The following is a 17616-nucleotide window of genomic DNA, read 5'->3' as shown; positions in this document are numbered from 1 at the left end:
CTTAGTGAGCTCAGCTTGGACATCATCAAAGATCGAGCTCACTGATCCCATTCATGCCATTTCCATTACACTTTTATACTCTTTATTTGCAACAGTTTATATATATATATAAAGACTATCCCATTTATTTGAAGTATGTATTAAGAGTGTCCTTGGAATTTAATTTGCATTTGCAGGTTTCTGTAATGCGCCAATAGTGATGCAATGGAACCATGCCTTCGATGAAGAAATCGTGGATACTAGACCGTATGTATATGGCCATTGAATCATAAGACAGGATATACTTTTCACTGACGAACCAGGTCCATCTTTCTGTATATATATTAATCTCTAGTTTATAAGTATATTTTTTATTAAGCTAAAATAATTACAAAGTAGCATCAGTTGTAAATACTTTTAATCATTTGACATTAAACACTTAATCACCCTTACTATAATCATTAATGTTCGAACTTATGACCTTTAGGAATAACAACCATTCATATAACTACTTGGGTAATTTAGTTACAAATAAAACACTCCACTTGCGCTTGCAGTGAAGATACTTATGCTTCACCTATACTATCGTGAGACAATTTGCTTCGAATCTCGTCCAGCGGATCTGATAGGACTCTTATCTCCATTCTGTCATTCCAGCCAAAGCGTACCAGGGCATCTGCAATACCATCTGCTTCTCTTCAGACAAAAGAAAGCTTGATATTCCATTGCTTATTAAGTAGCTTGCGGATTCTTCTAATAAAATTTTATATCTTTGGAGTAATAATATACAAGTATTATTGTAAGTTTTATCTTTATCTTACATTCTGTTCATTTCGTTATTTTATCTTAAAACCTATATATCTTATTCTGTTTTACTTTTGCCTGAGTCTGGTGAAGTGACGTTTAGGCCTTGTTGTTGTAAAGCTCGTGATTTTCACAGATAATAGAAGGTTTTAGGTATTAAAGATAAAATTATAGAGGAAACATATTATTTGTTTAAAGATAAAAATTACCACTATACTATGCATATAGACTCTAAGAACGAAAATTAGATCTAGTTGTGATATCTTCTAAACAATAAGATGATATAGATTTAGGTCTTTTATATTATGGAAATGGAAACAACATATTAATATTATCAGATGAATAATAACATTTATCAGAAGGTTCATCTAAAAATGATGAACTTTAAGAAAAAACAAAAGAGGTTTACGTCTCAATAAAAATATGATTTTCAATCTTATAAAGAATTAATGGAACATTGAAAATTAAAATTTTTTACTACTAAGGATAAGAATGAAAAATTAGAATATTTAAAATTAATAGAAAAACTTTATGAAGAACATAAAAAATTACTTGATTTGTTTAACTATCATTATATGTCAAATTATGATACTAAAAACAGTAGTACTAGTTCTGAAAATAATTTAGAAGATATAGAAGCTATAAATATTTCCAAAACAACTAAAATAATACATCTGATGAAGAGAACAATTCTTCGACATAAGAAAATATTAATATTTCAGAAGAAAATATTAATAAAATAGATCCTATGGAAACATATCAAATAGATCCAGATCCAAAAGGAAAAAGAAAATTATATACTGATCTTTTTGAAGACGATTATTTAAGGTCTTTTAATCGAGAAAACGATAGAGACCAAGATACTACTAGGTTAATAGGAGAGTATAAAATATTTACACTAATGAAGTCAAATTTGAGCAAACAGAAGAAACTTCACAAATATTTCCTTATAATGTAGAAAATCTTAATAAAAAATGTTGCTAGGAGGAGTATATCCAGACTTAACTAATATTCTTATATCAAACTATAAAAAAACCATAGATGATTGGCTCAGTTTATGATAATTGTTGTAAACAACAATAATTGGTCAAAGGAAAGATTTTTAAATTATTTTGTTGGAACTTTTCAAGGATTTATTTTACAATTTCTTCGTCTTGATATATTAAATAAACCACGATGATATATTAAAATATAATTAATTAAGCATCGTCTTGATCTTGATCAGCTCCTGCTGCATTATCTTGAGATGAAGTGCTGCAGTTTCTCTTGTGGGAAGCCGCTTGGATGACATGGGCATAGTTCCCTTTGACCATGAAAAGCTGAGCAAAATGGTGCTTACAATACAGGACCCCGTCGAGTGCAGCGTAAGACGAGTGCGTCAAAGCGCACCCTCCATGGGCGCACCTAAAGCATGACCTATGGTAACATTCCCCTTCCATCGACATCTGCAAATTACAGAGCAAAATTCACGAGTGTTTAAAATTACAGAGGGATTTTACTAACCTTTTGTAATGGGTACACCGTCTTGTGGCATTCTGCACACTTATCTTGAGTTCCAGAAAACATGGATGAAAGCCTATTCGTAGTCTTGGACTAATAATACACGACAGTGGAGAACTTGTGTAATTTTAAGTAGGGTTAGCGAAACTTGTTACACATGAACAGATGGATTCAAAAATATTTTTGAAGATGGACACATATATATTGTTTACATAAAATTTTTGTTTGAGATATGCACAAATAAAGCTTTAAAATGGACACAATCAATAAAATAAATTATTAATAAAAAAATTCAAATTTTAAAGTACGTACGTGTCTATTAGGTGTGCATTAGCCAGTGTCTATTAGGTGTGCATTAGCCAGTGTGCATGAAGCCATTTTTCATGCGGAAACAAAGATAACATATAAAGGGAAAGAAAACATACATATTCCTTTTTCTTCTCCTTTGCTGCAGAAATGATAAGCAAGAAAATTAATGTTGTTAGCCTAACATATAGCCGGATAATAGAGTTCAAAAATAAAAAGTAATATTATGGGAATATTGTGTAGCTATGGTTTGATTTGATGGATATAAATATTAATGAATGATAGTACCAATCAATATCATGGATTAAAATCCGTAATTGTAAGCACATATATATAATGTATCATGTTATTATAAAGTGTGTTACAAAAAAAAGGTGACCAGTTATATTATATTATATGTGTCATATGTATTATAGCGTCATTGAATTAAAGTGTAGATAACATAAGTTATTTTTATAATTTGATGAGGGAGAATATTATAAATACTTAAAAGATTGATTGATATTCAATCTATATAAAGATATAGTTATCCCAAAGAAATAAGTTAATTTGTATTACTCTTATATCGCCAGAAATTTTTTACGATAAGAATATATCTATTTCCTTGCAAGATCACAACCACCTTCTGAGCGATCTCCACCAATGAATTTAATAAACTTCCATAGATCTAATATTTTACTTTCGATAATTTGACATAATTAAATTATGAGTTTTAATTTTATATTTGCTATGATTTGGTTTTAACAAACAAAGCTAAATCTGAATCTTTACAAACAAAACAAACAGAAAGATAGGTTTCTTACATGTTTGAAAATTCTTGCTGAAATTGCCGAATTCATTGAATAACTGCTCGAAGTGAGTCTTGCAATAAAGGACTCCATCCATGGAGGAATAGGTATTCATCTATGGAAGTACACAACACATATTTTGGTCATTTTCATGCCAAACAAAGAAAATAAAAAAGAGACAAAAACTTGGAAAAAATTAAAAAGAAAGATAACACAAGGTTTCCCTTGCAATGGTTGCATTTGAAGCAAGTTTTATGATAAGGAACTCCTTCAAGAGTCAACATATCCACAACATAGACAGTCTTGTCACAAGCCTTGCACTTGTCTAATGTTCCGGTGAATGCCATTTTTGTTCTGATTTCTCATAAACTCTTTTGAATATTTAAAAAAAAAAAACTATACACTACAATGCAATAGGCACGAGGAAAACAAAACTTGCTTTGTTTATAAAAAAACATTGTTATATACCAGACACGTGACTGAATATCGTTGTGGGAAATATGAGATGTAAATGTCCTCAAACCCCGTTGAACTGGAGACAACTAGGCCAAGTTTGGACGAACCAGCTATTTTTTGCCATTCAAGGTAAGTTTAGCATTCTTTGTTTTCTTAATCCAAATTTTAATCTAATACTAATATAATAAAGATGTTTATTTTCTTATTTTTTATTCGAAATAGCATAGAGACTAAATGATAAAAAATGCGTAGTATAGGGACTTTCCATTTTAAAAAAGATTTATTATTTAATACACCATCATTGAAAACAATAAAATGATAAAGTATTTTTAAAATTCCTTAAAAGAATAATTTATACTCACATAATCTCATGTTTTTTTAAAATCAAATGATAATTTTATAACTTTAATAGTAGTGAAATTCAATAAAAAAAACGTTATATGATAGATAGATAATGTATAGATTTTACCTTATATTTAGAAAGTAAGTTAAATATGTCAGATCACGAGTAAGTTTGACTTATATTAAAAAAACTTAAAAAGTCACTTTTGTCATTGTAATAGAACCAATTTATCATTTTCGTTCCTATCGTATTTTCGCATCAATTTAACCCTCAAAGTTGTTTAGTTGCATCATTATGCCCTTAAATTATAAACTCTAAGTTAGTGTTTAGAGTTGAGGGATTATCGTTTAGAGGCAGTGATGTTATGGTTTGAGGTTTATAAATTTTGGTTTTAAGTTAGGGTAGAGTATAAAATGATGTAATTGAGCAGCTTCAAGGGCTAAATTGATACAAAAATACGATAGGGGAGAAAGTGATAAATTGGGTCTATTGTAGAGGTGTGCAAAAAAACCCGATCCGACCCGTTGATCCGAAAATCCGGATATCCGATCCGTTTTTCAATTTTCGGATAGTTCGGATCGCATATCCGAATTTTTTTTTTCGGATTTTCAGATCATATACGGATCGATCAAAATCCAATTTCGGATTATCCGAAAACCCGAAAAATTTTGGGCTATATTATTAGCCCAGAGCTGTTTGGGCTATTAGACACCTTGTTCTGCCATTTCCTTTTTTTGCTTCTCGCCCGAAATGCAAACTACCCTGCACACATGGTGTTTGATCCTCAGTACCCTGGTTGGTACTATGATACAATTGCCCTAGAATGGAAGATGTTGGAGTTTTGTACTTCAACTGTAGAGCAGTCAACAATCGTGAATAATAATTGGCTATATCAAAATAAAAATATTGAAAGCTATGAATTCCAAGCTTTAGGTAGTCGAGACTTTTATATGAATCAGAGTGAATCTGCAGGTAACTACCATCAACAATTTTCAAATAGTTTTCAAGATTACTCAGTTTGGAAGAGTGAAACAAGTTTTTTCTTCTGAAACCAAGCAATTAGGAAACATTTACAATCCTGCAGATCATGTAGATAATCATGCAGATCAACAAAATGGATTTGAACCTTCTAGATCGGTTGATCCTTATAAACAGCAAACTCAGACTTTTCTACCTGGTGGTGAGAATGAGATATCTAGGTTTGACAGTTTTATTCCAGGTCAGAGTTATACTCCACTTAATAATCAAACAACTGTTCAGCCATAGCAACATATGCAATTCACACCGGCTTTCACTGATGCTAAGAAATCAGGAAATCATCCTCAAAACCCACTTCAAATAGACACTTTATTTTCTTCTTCACCCATTGAGGAAAGGTCTTCTGCTGGGCGACCTCCCCATGCACTAGTGACTTTTGGATTTGGTGGAAAACTTGTGGTCATGAGCAACAACAATTTGTTTCACACAAGTGCAATGTATGGGAACCAGGTAGCAAAAATTCATTTCTTGATTAATTTCAGGTAGTTCTAGTATCCTTTCTGTTGCAACTCTTTGCTGCTGGGTATTTGGATGCGTTGATAGTTACTTTCATTGCATGCGTTGAGAGAGGTTCATAGACGGACTTTTGCATCAGATGTCGCTTCTAACCTGTTGCCTGCACCATTGACTGATGTTATTGTACTATGTTATCTAAAATTTTAATTGTAGTGAGGCATGTAATTATATCAACAAATTGTTAGAAAACAAGCAAATATAAATATTTTAATTTATGTTTTTCTTGAATTTTTTGCAAAAAAAATTTATGATTCGGATTTGGATATTCGGATATCCGATTTTTTCGGATCGGATACGGATAATTATTTTAGGTATCCAAAATTTTCGGATATCTGAAAATTCGAATCGGATAATATCCGATAATGCACACCCCTAGTCTATTGCAAGGGCGAAAGGTTTGCCAAAAAAAATCATCTTTTGTATTAACCTATTTTTTAGGTTTATTATTTGTTATACCTTCGAGACATTTTTGGACAAACAAATCCTTTTAAATTTGATATGAAACTTTAAGCTTAGACACATAACTCTATCTTTAAATATGTCTAAATGTGAACTATTTTATTAGGTTATTGTATGATACATTAGACATAATTTATAATTAACTTTAATATGATTCGATGATTTAATCCAATTTCCTGTAACAAGATATTTTAATAGTAGTATTTTTCGAAATTATTTAATAATTAAAGGATAATTTTCTAATAATGTAAAAATTACAAAATCTAGATAGATATTATACAATTGAAAAGGAATTGCCCTCACACATTTTATAAATGGATTTATTATCCAAACTATTTTTTAAAACTTTTCATAAACTTTTTACCCGCCATATGAAACAGAATCAGTTTGAACTTTGCACCAAAAAAAAAAGAAAACAGAATCAGTTAGCAGCCACGCGCCCCTAATACAACAGCTTAAGGGCATATGTGTCAGTCATGTCAGATTATCTATAAAATCTCATACTTCGCGGAAAAAACTTTAAAAAAAGAAATCCACCAATCACCTAACTTCCAAGCAGAAAAAAAAAAATTTGCGCCTCTCTCCAACACAACATTTCTTCTTTTCTTTGAGCGGTAAGTTCACTCTCCCTTCACTTCTGTTTTTCGATTCTTTTACAGAACGCTGCTGGTTTTCTAGCTTATAGGGCTGCTGGTGTGGATTCATTGATACTTTTTCTTGCCAGGTTTTTGATTAAAACGTCAATACGAGTGCTTGAAATTGATTTTTCACGGATAAAGATAGGTGTGGAAGAGAGATGGATTTTGCTTGTAGTTTCAAGTATCCTAATAGCTTTCATGGTGGTGAAACTACTCGTTGTAGAATACTGTATCCGTTAAGCCGTAGGTTTAGATGTAAGAATTTCAGTTACAATGTTTTTGATTCCGAGATTGGAATCAAAACTTGGTACTTGAATAAAATGAAGAATAGTCTGGTGTATAGTGGCTGTTTAAGTTCCAATTTGGTTTTCAGAGGGAAATTCGATAGTCATTTGTGTAGCGTTTTTTCAAATACATCGTTTTGTGGTTTACAAGATGTCTTGAAAGTAAGAGGATTTAGGTCACGTTGTCAAGGTAATGATTCTTTGGCATATGCTGATGGGACTGGTACTGTCTCAAATGGTTTGGGAAAAGAAGAAAGAAATGAAAGAGATGAAGTGGAAACACCAACTGTCAATGATTTGAGGGAATTGTTGCAGAAGGCAATGAAGAAATTGGAAGTTGCACGTCTTAATAGTAAGATGTTTGAGGAAAAGGCACAAAGAATATCAGAAGCAGCGATATTCTTGAAGGAGGAAGCAGCTAATGTTCGGATTGATGTTAGTAGAACACTTGATATGATTCAAGACATTGTGAAAGAAGAGTGTGTTGCTAAAGAGGCTGTTCAAAAGGCAATGATGGCACTATCTTTAGCCGAGGCAAGGCTTCAGGTGACAGTAGATTCATTTGAGTCTCATAAGGAGGTAAATAACCCCCTAGAAAGATCTGGGGAGAGCTATGTTGAAACTGATGTCACAGGAGATAATGGAGCACTATTGGCTGCACAAGATGAGATTAGAGAATGTCAGGAGAAGTTGGCAAAAAGTGAAGCAGAGTTAAGACACTTGCAGAGTAAAAAGGAAGAGTTGCAGAAAGAAGTGGACAGATTGAATGAGGCTGCAGAGGAAGCAGATATGGATGCCTTGAAAGCCGAGGAAGACGTGTCAAACATCATGCTTTTAGCGGAGCAAGCTGTTGCTTTTGAATTGGAGGCTGCACAGCATGTGAATGATGCTGAGATATCCCTACAAAGAGTAGAGAAGTCTCTTTCTGTTTTGACTGGAGAAGCTCTCCAGGGGCAGATTTTGGGTGAAAAGGCTATTGTAGAGGAGGGGGAGACCACTCAAGGTGCTTCCGATGCTGTTATTATTAAAAGAGAAGAGGATACTTTGATTGTTGAGCCTAAGACAGACATCTTATCTAAGAAAGCGAGAAAAAGTTCTGAAGATCTCAAACAATTTGATGAGTTGAGTGATCATGAGAATGGGATGCTGGGTTTAGATTCACTTAAAGAAGCTGAAATTGAAGCAGAAAAGTCAAAAAATGTTCAACTAAAGAAGCCTGAAACTCAAAAGGATTTGGCAAGGGAGAGTTCACCTCCTAGTACTCCAAAGTCATTGTTAAATAAATCTTCTCGTTTCTTCTCTGCATCATTCTTTTCCTCCACTGCTGATGGGACAGAATTCACACTAGCGTCAGTTTCCCAGGGTCTTTTGGAGTCTGCAAGTAAACAAATTCCTAAGCTGGTCGTAGGAGTACTGCTATTTGGAGCTGGGTATGTTTTGAATAAGATATTTAAATATGTCACTGTTCCGGAAATTTCCTGTATGTGCCTTTGCTTAACATTGTTGATTTCTTGCTCCATAACTCAAATGGGCATATTAAATTAACTTTATTTTTTGATGGAATCTGTAGAAACAAGACGTGTTTCCTTTGTAATGCTATGTCTTTTCTTCTTTGATTAAAATTTTAGATCAAGAAGATTACTGCTTGCCATAGTGCAATTGAAAACAATGAGTCAAATATTCTGAAAGGGACTATTCAATTGAGTTTGTGTTTTATCAGTTGGTTGCTATTTATAAGATTCCCTAGTTGGAACAATGATTGTCCACCTTCAATGACAGAGCCGCCTTCCATGCTAATCGGGCAGAGAGGAATTCTCAGCTGCTGTTGCAGCCAGATGTCGTTATCAACACAGGTATAGAAGAAGTTTCCACAAATGCAAAGCCTCTGATCCGAAAAATACAGAAAATACCGAAAAGACTCAAGAAACTAATTGCAACGCTTCCTCATCAAGAGGTATGTGAATGATTATTAAATATCTATGTGTTATTTTAAAGTTTAATCGTCAACTCGTCATCTCATTTCAATGTATGAATTTATCAGATGAACGAGGAGGAGGCCTCCCTCTTTGATGTTTTGTGGTTATTGCTTGCAAGTGTAATTTTTGTGCCTGTCTTTCAGAAACTTCCAGGAGGTGATTAAAATCCTGTATTATTAATTTCAAATTTGAGCGTGTTGCATAGAGATGATGCTCTTAAGAAAAAGCATAATTATTCTTTTCATGCTTTTTTTGTCTTATTTTATTATTATTATGTTTCTTCATAGTCCTGAGTACACTAAATTCTGTTTGGAGCTTCCCTTCTCCTTATCATGAATTGTGCTTTTTTCCTTTATTCTTCTTTGAATTTTGTATTAGTTGATGTTTCTGTTCTATCTGCTCCAAATTTTAGGCAGCCCTGTTCTTGGATATTTGGCTGCTGGCATCTTGATTGGACCTTATGGTCTGTCCATAATCCGTAATGTGCATGAAACCAAAGCAATTGCTGAATTCGGAGTCGTTTTCTTGCTATTCAATATTGGCCTTGAGGTGGAATATATTGTTAGATTCACTGTTCCAGCTATACATTGGACTCCGTTATAAGAAGATATTAAACTTGAACCCTCATCTTTCTTTTTGCAGCTATCTGTGGAAAGGTTAATTTCCATGAAGAAATATGTTTTTGGATTAGGCTCTGCCCAGGTGGTTGACAAAATAAACTTCATATCATTGTCACTTGTATTTTACCAAGTTTTTTTTTTAACTTTTATGTAATACAGGTCTTGGTGACAGCAGTTGCAGTTGGTATGGTTACTTATTTTGTTATTGGGCAGCCTAGTTCAGCTGCGATAGTGATTGGCAATGGACTGACCTTGTCTTCAACTGCTGTTGTCCTTCAGGTAATTAACTTAGGCTGATTTTTCAGATTTCATTTATTGTAACATTGTATTACCGTCTCTGGGACCATATGAAGAAAAGCGAAAAATTTAGACAAGCTTCCAAGAGCAAAAGATTTGAATGTTCTTGTTGAATATGTTATACATATCTTTTTTCCGTTATATTCTTCTGCTGCATCTAAAATATTTGAAAACCATAATATACCTCAGGTTCTTGCTATGTCTTTACAAATCTAATTGCATCTTACTTTTATCATTTGTTTTATATATAAACACACACACACAAGTACAGATTGTACTGTCACAATAACTTAGCTACCAAAGAAGAATGAAACCTAGAGGCTCCTTTAGATGGACATATAATTGATGTTGTCTTTATTTGCAGGTATTACAGGAGCGAGGTGAGAGTACTTCGCGCCATGGACGTGCTACATTTTCTGTCTTACTTTTTCAGGTTATCCTTTGATCTCAGGAACGTTGACTGGCTTCAGCATGCATTTTGTTATGAAATGAGTTTTTTGGTCAAGGATAATTGTTCTTCATGTGTTATTAACTTATTATCAAAAATCAACATCTTCATGCTTTAAATTGCCATCTCTACCCTCAAATAAGCAAAAGATGAAATTAGATATCAACACAATATGGTGATTAGCTATGCACTCAAACCATCTAGCTCTTGTAATTCTTAAATGTCATGTTGTCTGTTAGCTATTCTTTCCTGGACTCTTATGGATTGTTAACTATTCTTTCCAGGACTTGGCCGTTGTTGTCTTGCTTATACTCATACCTCTTATCTCACCAAATTCATCAAAAGGAGGGGTAAGGTCTTCTAGCTTATAATAATCCGTCTTTGCTTTTCCTTTTTGTTCTACGTTTGACATTGAAGGTTCTGAGTTTGTCTTGCTCTGATGGTATGTCGTTTTGATACATCTGGATTCCTTGTTCTAATGCTTGCAAAAAACCTGGAATGTTGGAACTCTATTTTTGATGAATGACTCATTCATCTCGTTAAGGTTTCTTAGTTGCTATTTATGTTTTTTTCTTTTGAAGTTTATTCCACTGATTTGCTAGAGGGAGCATGTGCTTTCCCCAAAATCTTGTCTTTTGTGTTAGATGATGGTTCTCCATAAAATAATTTTAAATTTCTAATGAACTTTTAAGAAACTAGTTTGGATAAACATTTGCTAGAGTAAATATTCAGGGAAGAAACATGAACCCATCTTGTCTGGTTTATATGACTGATGTATTCCTGTTATCTTTTCTGGTACTGCTTCTACACCTTATATTGGTACTTTGGCTGATGCATCTTTTTCCTGGTTTCAGGTTGGTTTTAGAGCCATTGCAGAAGCTCTTGGACTGGCTGCTGTTAAGGCAGCAGTTGCCATCACTGCAATTATTGCTGGTGGAAGATTGGTAAGTTTTATATCTAAGACACTCTTTTTTAATGATTATATCTAAGACACTCAAGTTATGACCTCAGGTTGCACTATTTTGTTATTGTTACTGCAATTTTCATCTTAATTTGTCTTGTAATCTTGACTGTTGAGAAAATTCAAAATACTATATTAAGAATGTTCAAATATAACCTGGCTGGATGTATGTGCTATCATTCAATCGGAGATAACTGATAATTTCTTCAGGTTTGATACATATAATAATGCATCTAATAGACCCACAGTTTTCTTAACTTAAGATTGTCCAATTCTGAAAAATGACTAGTGCTTTGGACACACACCATCTCCTGATTCTTATAACTTTTCTTCTTTCTTGCAGCTGCTTCGGCCAATTTATAAGCAAATAGCAGAAAACAAAAATGCAGAAATATTCTCTGCCAATACCCTCCTTGTCATTTTAGGGACAAGTCTCCTAACTGCTAGGGTATGAAAACCTTACATTCTTTTTCTCAATTTTCCCCCCTTAAGAAGTTATAATACCTTAGATCCTCCCTTTTTCTTTTACTCTTCTTGTTGAGCAGGCAGGACTTTCCATGGCTTTGGGAGCATTTCTAGCTGGTTTGCTACTTGCAGAGACTGAATTCTCTTTGCAAGTTGAATCTGATATTGCTCCATATCGAGGCCTCTTATTGGGTCTCTTTTTCATGACGGTATTTTTGGCATCTCCAGAATGTGTAGATGTACTAGATGTTTGTTTCATTGAATTACATTCTTGCTTCAGTTGTAAAACATGTCGTCAACAATCTCTAGAGCAGGTGGTTAAAAGCTCTTAATTGAAACCTTCCCTCTCTCCTTGGTTGCAGGGTCAATAGACATTAGGAGCTAGATTCCCCTTCCCCCTCCCCCTAGATAGGAATTGTTCAAAAAAAAAAAAAACATGCCTGGTGCTAATTTTTATAGGGCCTTAAAGTCATGTTTGGTAGGTAAAGAAACAATAGGAGGAGGAAATAGATTTTTTAATTCCATTAGTGTAATATTATAAAATATTCCCAAATTCATTATTATTGGAGGAGGGGGAGGGATTGTTCCGGATTGAACTCAGGACCTAATGTCAACTAGGACTAAAGTGATGTCCCTTGTCAGTACACCACAGGCTTGATTGAATCCGAATTTATTATTATAACAATACAAGATGATTCTATCCCATAAATTGAAGTGGGAAATGGGGGGTATGGTTGGATGAAATCATTTATATCATTTATTAACTACTGAGTTTGGAGAATTATGGCGCTTGCCTAGCCTTGCATTTGGTTTTACGTTATTGGTCTTGCCATATATTGATGATCAAGCATGTGAAACTGATGACAAGTTCTTACTGAGTTTTCAGGTTGGCATGTCCATTGACCCGAAACTTCTTCTTTCAAATTTTCCTGTCATTGCGGCTACATTGGGACTCTTAATTGGTGGCAAGACTATACTGGTGGCACTGATTGGTAGGCTTTTTGGTATTTCAATCATATCTGGGATAAGGGCCGGTCTTCTTCTTGCTCCAGGTGGAGAATTCGCATTCGTGGCTTTTGGTGAAGCTGTTAATCAGGTTTCTTTCCCCATTAACTAACATCGTTTTGTCATGAGGTTTTTTCATTCACATCTAACAGTTTATCCTGCATTTGCTACACATTTATTTAATCTCTTGGGCTATGTGATCCTACTTTCGATTTTTTTCTGCCTTAGGCTGTTTCTATTTGTTACTATATTGTGACATTCATTAGTTGGGTCTTTCTTTTTAAGTGATCACATTTAGTTTCCTAATCAACATGGATCATCCTTCTATATGATTGTTAATCCAACTTCAAACTGTTAAATAATGAGATGTTAGTTGCTTATGCAAGTATTAATGGTGTTGTTGGCAGGGTATAATGTCCTCTCAGCTATCCTCGTTGTGTTCCTTGTTGTGGGGATCTCAATGGCCCTCACACCATGGCTTGCAGCCGGAGGCCAGCTAATTGCCTCTCGTTTCGAGCTTGTTGATGTCCGAAGTTTGTTGCCAGTTGAGAGTGAGGTAATATAATGTTTCCAACTTAATGTTCCACTGAGATTATTGTTAGAAACTGGGAGAGAAAAGATCGTATTATTTACTAAATTCATTCTTCTTGCTTATCTGTTTTCTGATTTGGGTTTATTTCCAGACCGATGATTTGCAAGATCATATTATCATTTGTGGCTTTGGACGTGTTGGCCAGGTGCTTATATATTTGCTATCTTCAATTGCGAAAATTAGTCTAAAAATATTAATTTTTGAAGTTAGTTAACAACGAACACATGTATGTGGTGGTTTTTCTCTTTCTTTCGACTGTTCTCAGATCATAGCTCAGCTTCTTTCAGAACGCCTAATTCCATTTGTTGCTCTTGATATAAGGAGGTAACCCCCATTTTTTGTAGGAATTATTTGCATATTTTTATGCTTATGATTCTTTTCCATTTTTTCTACAAGTTCAAATGATATTCACTAGTAATAATTATGATTTTGCTAACATCTAACTCCATCTCAAGCTAGGGTAGCTCTATTTCCTAGTACGTTTTCTCTTCTTCACTGCAAAGAAGTTGACATCTTTGTTTAAGAAGCTAAAACATGCACTGAGATAGGCTGAGCCATACTGGAACTAAAAAAGTAGCACATATCCTAAGCTCCTCAATCCATCTTATAGGAAACTAAAAGCTCTGCTCTTTCAGTGATCGGGTGGCTACGGGGCGTGCACTGGACCTTCCCGTTTATTTCGGAGATTGCGGTAGTGAAGAGGTAAACCGACACTAGTTCGAAATAAGCTAAACTTTTAGATTAATATATATCATTCTTTATGCTGGGTTCTAGGTGCTTCATAATGTCGGTGCTGAAAGAGCATGTGCCGCGGCAATAACCTTGGATTCTCCTGGTGCCAATTATAGAACTGTTTGGACTCTAAGCAAGTATTTCCCTAATGTGAAGACTTTTGTCCGCGCTCATGATGTTGATCATGGCCTTAGTTTAGAGAAGGCTGGCGCTACAGCTGTAATGTTCCGATTACTTCATACTAAATTTTCCTCCCACCTTTTCGTTCTTTCGGTGTTTCTCTCTAATTCTCTTATTGCTTTTTCGGCCCGCAGGTTGTGCCGGAGAGCTTGGAACCCAGTCTGCAGCTGGCAGCCGCTGTTCTTGCACAGGTGTGATGGATGATTGTATTGGCATCCTGAACTGATCACTTCCTTGGCAAATACTGATACTGCTTTGAAATTGTTCCTTAAGAACAGATTATGATCTTGATGTTCAAACTTTGCATTGTATTGGCAACTTGTTATCCAAGCCTTTTACCTTTTTCGTTTCTTTATGTAGGCTAAACTTCCTGCGTCGGAGATTGCGGCAACAATCAATGAATTTAGATCCCGCCATCTTGCGGAGCTAACAGAGGTACCCCCTGACTCGCTCGTTTTGATACCGGGAAATTTAAAATCACCGATATTAATAGTTGAACAAGATAGACCGTGTTTTCTGTTGTATTCAAATTTCCGACCTGACATGTTTATGTAAAATTGTCAGGCTACTGGAAGTTCTCTTGGCTATGGATTTTCCGAGTCATGAGTAAACCCAAAGCTCAACGGTAAGATATGAAACTTTTGCAACATGAAAGATTCTTGGTGTTGGGAAAAAAATGTAAGGAAAAACAGTACAGAAGAGTGAGAAGGCTACATGCCCTCCATTGTAGCGAATTGTATAAAATATATAGAACGAAAGGGATAGAAGAACAGGAATTAGCCGACTTTTGAGATGGACTTTCAAAGTGAATAAGCCGGGGGTTTTTTTTGACATAATCATTTTGATACTTCTTTTAATATTTTGGTCCCAATATTTTATTTTAAGGGAAAATAACTCCTAATATTTACTTAACCATATATTTTTTTAATATTTTGGCTCTTAACATTTGATTTAGAACAAAAATATTTTGAAGCTTTAACAGTTTAGTGATTACTGATTTTTACCCATTGGATGAGAGTATTTTTTATCTTAAAATGAAATGTTGGGTTAAAATACTCTAAAAATGAAATATAAGTCAAAATAATTATTTAATTAAACTTCAAAAGATTTTTTTAACAAACCTTTCTTTGGTTGCAATTGCGTATAAAATTTTCAATTTAAAAGAAAAAAACAATTTCTGTAATAAAACAGATATAAATGTAACATTCATTACTATTTCCCGAATGCATCAGTTAAAAAATTTCCTTCATTTTTATGGTTCGTCTTTTGGTAAATAAATCATTAAATTGCAGTAACCCAAAAGTAAATATGGTTCTATCAAAGATTTTATTTGTGGTAAAAGAATGGTGATAAAACAATTCCTTGCAAACTTTAACAGCGACTCATGAAACTACAGACATTGATAGCCAACACAGGGTACGGAAAATAAGTATATCAAAGAGGAAAGTTTCAGCTGTTCAAGCATTCAAGGGGTTGCTAATAAAGAGAGCTTTGCACTGCTCCGCTGTATCCTCGGGGCTGGCAGCTGCAAAAATAGTAATAATAAGCCTGAAGCTTTCATTGGCAAAAATGTTTTGGAAAATTTTGTATTGTGGTTGAGAGTAATGTGGACTTTAAATGCTTAACTGACCTGTGTGTCCTACTGTTCTCTCTGATTCATAAATTTCATGATCGTTCCCCCCCGATCACAAAACACCGAGGCAATATCGTTAGGCCACATGAAACACGTTAACTTATGTAAACATAATAAAGGTATAGATTGAAAGAAAGCCAATGACCAAAGAGTGATGACAGTAAATCTATGTCGTCTGCACCGCGGAGTGTAATGGTTGTAAGATTTGAATCGAATGAGAAGCCAACCTTGTAAGTTTTGTCACCATATAAATGAATCTCTTTAAATTCTTCAAGGTATCTCAAGCAGTATGTTTTGTCCCAACCCCGTGGGAAAACCTGTTACAAGCAAAACGAAGCAATAAATAATTCAATGAATCAGTACTCATACCTAAATCTGTTTAACTGCAAACCATATGTGTTGCTCACATCAAAGCTTATTTGTCCCCCAATCGAGAATGTCGAGGTGAGAAAACTTTTCTCGAAGCACCGAAACCATTTTGGGGCGGATGTTGTGAACCCGGAACCAAAGCGTTTGTATTTGTGTAAGCATACATCTATAAGATCTACACTACAAAACTACAAGTTCCATACGGTATATTTATCTTGTCATGCTTTTCAAATTCATCCCTTTCTTCTTGGCTGCAGTTTCGCCCAATTGGAGATAATCCCACTTCGGAATTCTATGAATGTACCCCTAAACAAAAAGTTGATAGAGGGCTGGTGTTCTTAACACAAATGATAATGCATGGAGTTCAACTAGACTTAGATATGAACTCCGTTCTTCATCACCTTTTTATGGGGATATCCAAGTCAGCGATATAATGCAGTGTAAAGTTTATAAATTCCTGCACAATCATTTGCAATCTATGAGCAAATACTTGAGAACATACGTCAATATATTCTCTGCAGATGCAGTTTTTTTACCTATCATTCAAACAGAACTTGAACTATGTGCAAGTCGGATACTCTAGTCATCCCACATTCAATTTTGATAAAGAAGAGCATAAAGATAGAAGGGATTCTCTATATCATCGTTAATCAGACATTTAGGTAGCCATCACAAGCACTAATCACAAACTGCTGAGAAAAGTCGATGGCATCCTAACAACACTTTAGCCTGAGATTTTTCATTATGCAATCCTTTATAGATTTTCAATAGGATATGATCACATCTAAGAAGGGGGAAAATCTAACCTTAAGGTTTTCTTCTCCCAGAAATGACCTCAAGCTCTGGAAACCGGGAAAAGAGACTCGTCAGAGAAATGTAGATCACCTTAAATGAACCGAGAAATTGCATGCTGTGAATTATACCTCGGTGCCGACGAGTCTTCCATCTTTATGAGCAACAAGCCCATTTTCAGAAAATACATAATGATAGTATTAATAGGGGTGCTTATCGAGCGAGTCGATAGAGAGTTAGGTAGTGTTCGACTCATGCTCGTTAAGAAAATCTTGTTGCTCGGCTCGTGAAATTTTTGCTCGACTTGTGCTCGTTAAGCTCATTACGAGCATCGTTGCTTGTCTCATTGCTCGTTAAGCTCACCAAAATTTTTATCTTATTTTTTTTTATTAAACTAAGGTGATTATAAAGTAATATATCTTCTAGAAACTTATC

General features: G+C 34.5%; 1 protein-coding gene, 1 long non-coding RNA gene and 1 pseudogene across 2 annotated transcripts; 1 reads left to right on the top strand and 2 right to left on the bottom strand.

Moving 5' to 3' along the window:
* Positions 1-1971: 1971 nt before the first annotated feature.
* LOC120199585 lies at positions 1972-3732 on the bottom strand (annotated as a pseudogene).
* Positions 3733-6722: 2990 nt separating this feature from the next.
* On the top strand, positions 6723-15244 carry LOC120199584 (K(+) efflux antiporter 2, chloroplastic-like). Its single transcript, XM_039200624.1, is given in 22 exon segments — positions 6723-6803; positions 6914-8541; positions 8891-9065; positions 9153-9243; positions 9500-9636; positions 9730-9789; positions 9867-9986; positions 10369-10437; positions 10737-10802; positions 11307-11396; positions 11757-11861; positions 11959-12087; positions 12765-12974; positions 13291-13318; positions 13321-13439; positions 13567-13620; positions 13741-13799; positions 14111-14177; positions 14250-14426; positions 14522-14578; positions 14748-14822; positions 14952-15244. Coding segments are annotated over 21 exon segments (3486 nt in total). The 5' UTR covers positions 6723-6803; positions 6914-6985; the 3' UTR covers positions 14994-15244.
* A 1421-nt stretch (positions 15245-16665) lies between these two features.
* Positions 16666-17334, bottom strand: LOC120199588. Its single transcript, XR_005523470.1, has 3 exons — positions 17196-17334; positions 16791-16846; positions 16666-16695 (listed from the first exon to the last, which is right to left on the bottom strand). It is a non-coding gene; the product is annotated as an uncharacterized LOC120199588 (long non-coding RNA).
* Positions 17335-17616: the final 282 nt, after the last annotated feature.

Source organism: Hibiscus syriacus, unplaced genomic scaffold (assembly GCF_006381635.1).
Source record: "Hibiscus syriacus cultivar Baekdansim isolate YM2019G1 unplaced genomic scaffold, ASM638163v2 tig00005459_pilon, whole genome shotgun sequence".
Taxonomy (NCBI): Eukaryota; Viridiplantae; Streptophyta; class Magnoliopsida; order Malvales; family Malvaceae; genus Hibiscus; species Hibiscus syriacus.
This window is presented reverse-complemented; position numbering and strand designations above follow the sequence as displayed.